Source organism: Limulus polyphemus, unplaced genomic scaffold, assembly GCF_000517525.1.
Source record: "Limulus polyphemus unplaced genomic scaffold, Limulus_polyphemus-2.1.2 Scaffold1885, whole genome shotgun sequence".
NCBI classification, from domain to species: Eukaryota; Metazoa; Arthropoda; class Merostomata; order Xiphosura; family Limulidae; genus Limulus; species Limulus polyphemus.
Window position 1 is genome coordinate 96,022 of NW_013667495.1, and position 9,187 is coordinate 105,208.

At 34.6% G+C, this 9,187-nt stretch overlaps 1 protein-coding gene across 1 annotated transcript in view; it reads left to right on the forward strand.

Moving 5' to 3' along the window:
- Positions 1 to 9,187, forward strand: part of LOC106465253 (dolichyl-phosphate beta-glucosyltransferase-like) — a 64,957-nt gene that overhangs the window by 49,556 nt on the left and 6,214 nt on the right. The window contains exons 5-8 of the mRNA XM_013925461.2: positions 3,284 to 3,394; positions 6,417 to 6,476; positions 6,784 to 6,935; positions 8,836 to 8,921. Coding sequence (XP_013780915.1) covers positions 3,284 to 3,394; positions 6,417 to 6,476; positions 6,784 to 6,935; positions 8,836 to 8,921 — 409 coding nt within the window. The remainder of the gene's footprint in view (positions 1 to 3,283; positions 3,395 to 6,416; positions 6,477 to 6,783; positions 6,936 to 8,835; positions 8,922 to 9,187) is intronic.

The window sequence follows — 9,187 nt, forward strand, 5'->3', positions numbered from 1 at the left end:
AATGAATACATAACATGCTGGTCTTGTTGGTGGAATAAGCCCTTTGGAAATAAGGAATACATAACATGCTAGTCTTGTTGGTGGAATAAGCCCTTTGGAAATAAGGAATACATAACATGCTAGTCTTGTTGGTGGAATAAGACCTGTGGAGACCAGTATACAGAACATGCTAGCTCAGTTAACATAAAAAGCTCTTTCAAGGAAACAAATACATAACATGCTAGTCTTGTTGGTGGAATAAGTCCTGTGGAAACAAAGAATACATAACATGCTAATTTAGTTGGTGGAATAAGCACTTTGGAGAGTAGGAATACATAACATGCTAGTCTAATTGGTGGAATAAGCTCTTTCAAGATCAGGAAACATAAAATCCTAGCCTAGTTGGCGAATAAGCCCTTTGGATATACAAAATACATACCATTCTAGTCTACTTGGTAGAATAAGCTCTTTAGAGACAAGGAACACATAACATGCTAGTGTAGTTGGTGGAATAAGCCTCCTTTGATACACAGAATACATAAAATGCTAGTCTATTTGATGGAATACATAGCATTCTAGTCTATTTGGTGGAATAAGCCCTTTAGATACACACAATACATAGCATTCTAGTCTATTTGGTGGAATAAGCCCTTTAGAGACAAGAATACATAACCTAATAGTCTTGTTGGTGCAATATGTCATTTGGAGACAAGGAATATATTACATGCTAGCCTAGTTCATGGAATAAGCCTTTTGGAGAGTATGAATACATAACTTGTTGCCCTAGTTGATGGAATGAACCCTTGGGAAACAAGAAATACATAATATGCTAGTCTAGTTGGTAAAATAAGCCTTTTGGAGACAAGGAATATATAAATGCTAATTTTGAGACCAGGAATACATAACATGCTAGCCTAGTTGGTGAAACAAACCCTTTTGAGATAAGGTCTACGTAATATTTTATCTTAATTGGTGGAATAAGTATTTTTGAGACAAGGACTACACAAGATGTTAACTTAGTTATTAGTAAATTGTCTCTAGAAGTCACCGTGTTTAAAGAAAGTTTGACAGTTTTCAAAGAAAAGTTATTTTAATAACCAATTAATGGACATTAAAATTATGCATGCATTGAACTGACAAAAGTAAGTACAAACCTTTTGCTACAATTGAATATCATCACAGACTAATGTATCTATTTAAAACCATGAAGAATATGAGTCATCGATGACTTGTAGCACAGATACAAGTTTTCTAAAAATGGTTAGACATTTATTAAAGTAGACTTTAAATAAATGTAGATTTGTGTTCTTTGATTGTTTTCACACAAAAAAATCAGTGATTTAAGATATGAAAATATGTTAATGGAAAGCCACTATTTTGTTTCGTTATGATCAAATCATTGCTTATTATTGATTAATTATTTATTTTTCTAAAGTGGATTTAGCGCTTTTAAGTGTACTGAGATTACTATGGACTTCTTCTGCTGTTTCTCTTGGTTTCAAGATGACATTTCAGGTTCCATGTTGATAAAGGACTCAGCATTAAGCCTGAAACCTCATCTCCAAGCCAAGAAAAGTGGTAGAAGAGATACATAGCAATCTAAGTCTATATGAATTTGATGCCAAGGAATTCACCTGATGTTGATGAAAGCTTGTTGAAACATTGTACATTTGTTATTTGAAATTTTGTTTTTCAGTACCCATTCATTAAGCCATCTCCAAACTGTATTTAAGTCAACATGACTTTATTTCTGTTAGTTTGATGATTATTTAAATTAAACCATGCATTTGACTTCTTGTAGAATCAAAGGAGAAAAATATGAGTAAACCTGAACACTGATTTTATGCTCTGAAAACCAATTTTTTTCTTGGAATGAAAAGATATTTTGTTCATATATCTTAATGTGTATGGGCAGTTTTGACCAGCAGCATTATGCATGCTGTGGCCATTGCACTTTTGTCTTACCATGTTACAAGAACACAATATTTAACATTCATCTGTACATTATCAAGGATAACAAACATTATTACACAATACATGTACCTGTAATCATTTTCTTTTCACTTGAACTTATGAAACAGTATTGAATTTAGATAATTGAATTTGTGTAAGAAATAGTTTAGGCAGCCATCTGGAAATAGAACTAAACATGCTTTAGAAACTGCACTGTCTTGCAAGACTTTATGCTATCTTTAGTCTAGATTTTGTAACTTTACTGCAGTGTAAGAATACATTACATGCTAGCCTAGTTGGTGGAATAAACTTTTTGGAGACCAGGAATATATAACATGCTTGTCTGATTCGGTGGGATAAGCCCTTTGGAAACAAGGAATACATACCATGCTTGTCTAGTTGGTGGAATAAGCCGTTTGGAGACCTGTAATATGCTAGCCTAGTTGGAGGAAAAAGTCATTTTGAGACCAGGAATACATAACATGCTTGTCTAGTTGGTGGAATAAACCCTTTGGAGACCTGTAATATGCTAGCCTAGTTGGAGGAAAAAGCCATTTTGAGACTAGGAATACATAACATGCTATCTAGTTGATGGAACAAGCCCTTTTGCTAGCCTAGTTAATGGAACAAACCCTTTAGAAAATAGGTCTATCTACTATGCTAGGCTACTTGACTACTGTAGGTCAATTCTCCCTATAATGAACTCTAAGCAGATCTCAAATCACTTTTATGTATAGGTGTTTTGAAAAAACAAGTGTCACAGAATCTCGAAAGTTTTTTCTATAACAAGATGCATGTACAGAAAATATTTTCTTCATCATATTCAACTAAAAAACAGTTACTAACTGAAATATAATATAGGTTCTAATGAAGTGTCTATTGAAAAATAAATCTACTTCCCAAAACAAAATCTTTATTATTTTTCATTTGGTCACTGCATGAAAACAGTTAACTGTCTGTAAATAAACATATGTTTTACTTGGAGTTCAGTATCTTTGTGATTAATCTAAACAGTAATACATGTATATACTTGTAATATTTATAGTTGCATTTTGTACTTGTGTTAGTTACAAATACATAAAAGGTTTTATTTTTCCTTAAATCACTGTTTAATAAAAAGACAGTCTTCTCAAACGAAAAAAATATAGTAAAAGCTTTACATTTCAAATTTCTGGAAAATGGATTTTATATCATTTTTCCTTCTCTTGAAATGATTTTTAGAAATTAGTGATTTTGTTGCTGAGCTATTACAAAAAAACATTCATTTGCTGTACATGTAAACCAGTTTGTTTATAATTGTAGAGTAATTTTAATCTGATGAACTCCTTTACAAACTTTATTTTTCTTTTAGGGAATGATGTGCTCTCGTGGAAAATATTTGCTTTTTGCTGATGCTGATGGTGCTACAAAGTTTTCAGACATTGAGAAACTTGAAGAGAGTATGAAAGATTTTGCAGATAAGGTATAGATATGAGTGTTAATAAAGTACCAAAAATTATTCAACCGGTATGAAGAGGCTAATATTTTTCTTAATGTTTATGATGTTTCTTAAGTTCTATCAGGCACTGTCATGAGCGGCCACAGAAATTTCTTCAGGGGTGGGGTAAATGTCTAAACATACTTAACTGCCAGGGTTTCTTTCTTTGCCCATCTAAGCATTGGTCTGATTTTTTCTCACTTGCTCGCCTTTTATACTCCACTTAATTGCCTTTGGCAATATTTTTTCGTGACACTCCCCACCTATGTCAATATGCCCTCTATCCTGGTACTGTATATAAGCACCTCATTCAGATAATGTTATCGCTTTTTCTCAACAAAGCATCACTAACAAGTTTCCCAGTACAATGATCATTTGGAGATACTTTGAACATTCTCTTTGTTACCTAGTTGGTTATCGTAAAAAAAAAAAAAATTCTGACATGGAGGCAAATCAGGTCACTCCTATTCTACCTCTCATATCTAGCATCACACAGGGGTTGGGTCTCTCTCTCGGTTGTAGAGAGGTGAAGACATATATAATCGGTTCTGAGGTGTTCCATAAAACCATCTAGAGGCTGACTGAATGGTATTGCTGTAGTATGCTGGACTGCCGCTCATGGACTATCAAGAGTAAAGCATAAGGAAATCCTGCCCATCCCTGCTGATCATTGGATTGAATAACTTGGGGCGGTTTGCTTTGAAAACTTTAGGGAACTTGGTTCCCCTATTGCACTGTTTCCATAGCACTATTCCTCAGGACTCCCCAATGCACATCACCCCCCAGATCTTACAAGTGGAAGTCCTTACCACACCCAGTTTCCAGTCACTGGGATGGTCAGCAGAGGCTTTTCCTCCAGAGTGTTAGAGTGAATTCCTTCACTCTTGGAGAAGAGGGTGAAGTTGGGTCCTTCCTACCCATGTCCCTGGATGTTTTTTCCCAGATGTTGGTAGGAGAGGCACCAGCCTACATTGGAGCATACTCGTAATACTGGTTGAGATCTGATGCTCGGCTATCCGGTTGTGTTGAGTTTGACCCTTCTTTTTGAACAATATTGGTTCAGTTCAATGTTCGTGGAAGAAGGTCCATCGTCTTCTCATAATTCCGAACGCAGAGTGGTCCCATCCTGGCTCCTTGCCCACACATTAGGGGAGTGAGGATGAGTGTTAATAATTCCAGACCGGATGAGTTCGGTTTCCCTGGGTTGAGTAAGACATACACGATTCCGTCATTCCAAGCCTGGGGTATTGCCTTTTGGACTTCTTCAGGTTGAGAAGAAGGTATGTCCACTTCAGTGTTGCTTACCTTCTCGTCGCGATTCTGGTGGCTCAGAATGCATCACTCTATGGCTACAGGTTGGGATCTACTCATAAGTGTATATATATATATAGATTGCAGTCCAACTGCCCTATCCACAAATGTGGGATATATGGACCATGGCCAGTAGTGATGACAAATCATGTAGAATTCCACCCACAATACATGAATTAAGTTCTGGGTGAAGAGCATACCTGTTCTGTATGTAGTGTGGTTCCCCCACTAGGGTGCCAACCTTCTATTGACACACCCATGACCTATGCAGATGCTTTCTGTATGGATAATGCTCTCACTGGCCCTTCCACCTTATCAATATGGGATTCTAGATGTAAGTGTGAGAGGAGGTAGATATGTTTCAGAAGTTAACATTTTCTTAACTCGAAAATGTATTTCGAATAATACTTACCTCCTGTCACATTACTCCTGCCCTTCCTCCCCAATAAGAGGTGATGTTGGAGACTGGGATTGAGTCAGTCTTGAATAAGTGATCTGAATGAGGTGCTTATATACAGTACAAAGATAGAGAATGCATTGATGTAGGTGGACAGTGTCACAAGACAAATATCACCATGGACGATTAAGTGGGGTATAAAAAACTGGAGCAAATGAGAAAAAATCAGACTAATGCTTAGGTGGGCAAAGGAAGAAATCCTGGCAGGCAAGTAATAGCTGTAAGGAGGTAAGTATTATTGGAAATACATTTTCATTTTAAGAAAATGTTAACTTCTAAATCAAGGGTATATATATATACTAAATGAATAAAGAAATGTTTCTCATTTTCCAGGAGGACAGGTGCCCCCCACGGAAGCCCATAGGCACTGCTTTAAACCTTTCTGCTGTGGATTTTTGTTTTAAATATAGAGCATGGTGATTTATACAAGTAGAACCTCTAGGTACCCTATTTCCTGCACATACTTTCTGCAGTAAATGTATGTGTGATAATAATACAAGTAGACTTGAAACTATTTTAATTTAAATAATTATCAAGGTTGAAAATTGAATTACATTTCTACATGTTTAAGTATAGGGTTAATTATTCACTGTGTCTGACTAGTTGAAAGTACAGTTATGATAGCACCACTTCAGTGACAAAAGCCAGTAGTCAATGTACAGTTTCTTTATCTTAATAAAGTTTCTATATCTTATAACGCTAGAATCCAGGTTTCGATACTCGTGGTGGGTAGAGCAGAGATAGCCCATTGTGTAGCTTTGTGCTTAATTACAAACAATCCTCTCTATTTGGTTTTCTTTCTTCAGTTTTTTTTTTTTTCTCCAGTTTTTGTCCTTTTTCTCTTTTCATGATGCAAAATTTGTCACAAATGCTTAAAATTTCAAAATTATTTTTGTATGTTTTGGAAAGTTATTGGAAAGAATATTTACCCCTATATACATACTGAGCACTTGCAATCATGTCAAGTGCAGCTATCTTACTACAGACCATGGAGTTTATATACAAAAGGAAATTAACCACCTGTCACTTTGATTCAAGGTTATGCATAATTAAGTTGCAGTACAGTTTTGGTCATTGGAACTGAAATGGTTTGCTTACTCAAAATCTTATTTTGATGTGCCAATTTTCTAAATTATATTTGTTCTATAGCTTTTTGATCAGATTATTCTAGAGTAAACTTGTAATATTTACCGATGATAAAGTAAGTACAAATAGATATTCCTTTAATTTTCTCTTCAGGCAAGTATGGTGGTGGTTGTGGGATCTAGAGCACATTTGGAAAAGGAGTCTATTGCACAGGTTTGTAACTATATTTGTAACTATAAAACTGACAGTTTTATTTCTGCAACTTCTCTTTTAATTCCTAAAACACCCATTTACAGGACTAATATATAAAAAATAAAATAAATTTCCTAAGAGGTGATGTGTACAAAGGATATAATATTTTTGGTTTACTGTACTTTTAAAATAAACTGATCCATGGAGGTAGGCTCCTTTTGTGGCTGTTTTTCTTTGTAACCATTATAATACTTGTGTATATTTATAATGAAACATATATATGTATAATGTAATATTTATTAAGTAAGCCGTTCACTACGTTATACAGAGATCAGTATTCCGGACCTTCTTGATGTTTGGGTTCCACTTTGTGGTGTGGCTCTTTGCTGTCAGAGGTATTCGAGACACTCAGTGTGGTTTTAAACTTTTCACTCGTGAAGCAGCTAGGCTCTTGTTTCCTAATCTACATGTGAAACGTTGGTAGGTGAATTAAATTTTTAATATATTTAGAGTATTGTTTGACAATCTTCATTTGCTTAGATTGAACAAACTGAAGATTGTTAAGTGATATTACATTCTGTAATTTTGTAAGTGTTGACTCATTTCAACAAGAAGATTAATTTACATCATAAATAATTATTTTAATGCTTATGAAAGACATGGAACATCCATATTTTAATGTTTACAATATTTTTTAAATTCTAATCTGCTAATATATAATCAACATACCAAGACAACTGTGTCAGAGTTCCTAGATCTACAACATGGAACAGTGCCGTATCTACACACCTTTTACAACACATTGTTCCTAGATCTACAACATGGAACAGTGCCGTATCTACACACCTTTTACAACACATTGTTCCTAGATCTACAACATGGAACACTGCCGTATCTACACACCTTTTACAACACAGAGTTCCTAGATCTACAACATGGAACAGTGCCGTATCTACACACCTTTTACAACACAGAGTTCCTAGATCTACAACATGGAACAGTGCTGTATCTACACACCTTTTACAACACAGAGTTCCTAGATCTACAACATGGAACAGTGCCATATCTACACACCTTTTACAACACAGTTCCTAGATCTACAACATGGAACAGTGCCATATCTACACACCTTTTACAACACAGAGTTCCTAGATCTACAACATGGAACAGTGCCATATCACACACCTTTTACAACACAGAGTTCCTAGATCTACAACATGGAACAGTGCCATATCGACACACCTTTTACAACACTTTTATTGTATATTAATCTTTAAAAATTACAACTTAATGTTGTTGACTTGAATCCTTTATTGTGTATAACAATTTTATGACATCATTGCTATATTTTTCTGGTTGGATTTCAGTGATCTCTGCAAAGTTTACAGATGTCTTACAACCATATTTTAGATGAAGCTAGCCGTACTTGGATGTCTACTGTTAGATTATTTTTTGAAAGTTTTCAGTTAGTGGGAAAATGTTTTAATAAAAGTACACCAACCCCAATTTTCAGTGAAAGAAGAAGGCTTGTCTTTATCTTTTATTAGCTGAGCCAACTAAAACTTTTCAACTTTGGAATTGTTTTTGGGTGGTGTACTAAATCCTTATTGAGGAACAAAATGCACTGTAGGTTTTGACCTAATTTTCAACCACTAGATGCTTTTTACCACATGCAATATACTGTATCTATCAAAGCAACAGAAGTAGTTCTTGGCTTTCTACCTGCAATTGGTTAAAGATACAGTGCCTTAGTTCCATTTTCTTACATATTGATGGATCTTTTCATAAATCTACCATCACATTTTCAGCTGATTTATTTATTTTCTATCATGCCATATGTGTCCCTATCCATAATATAATAAACTTATCAACAGCTTAATTTTGTCTATATTTCCTTAGTTAGTCAGTAGCTTTTTATGTTTAATTATACTTTCTCCAACCAGTCAACAGCTTTTATTCCTGTCGCTACTTTCTCCAGCTAGAACAGCTTTTTATCTCTGTCGTTTCTTGCTCCAACCAGTTCACAACTTTTTACTTTTGAACATTTGTTTCTCCAACTAGTGAACAGTTTTTATTTATCTCTGTTCTTATATTATTCCTTTAGTCAGAAGCTTGTGTCTCTGGCAATGCTTCCTTCAATTAGATAACGCATTATTTGTATAAAGGGATTGAACATTACTTTTTTAGATGTTTTGAGACTTATTTATTTTATAATTTGTTATTCAAGAAATTAAATAAATCTAACTTAATCTGATAATACATGTAGGTGCACTTAATGTATTGAGTTAAATTGTGCTCATTATCTTATTGTGTAATAAAATTTATGTTTTAGTTTTTGTTGATCTTGGAGATTTTGTTTCTCATGCTGTTTCATGAACAGGGCCTTTGATGTAGAACTGCTATATCTAGCTCAGTACTTTCAAATTCCTATCAGTGAAGTGGCTGTGAAGTGGACAGAAATAGAAGGTGAGTTCAAGTGCAGAGATGACCTTAAGCACATGTAGCATAATTAAAATGAAGTGGTTAAACTGGATGATCTACAGTATACTTATTGGTGTTGTTGAATGTTTTAACAATGTTTATTTAACCATAAAGTAAATACAAACTAGTGAATGTTGTTAAATACTACTTTCAATATGAAAAACAGAGCATGAAAATACTGAATTTAACCCTTTATGGACAAGAGAGCACCTTTCAGGTGTTGGTGCATATCAGGATGACATTGTAACGTC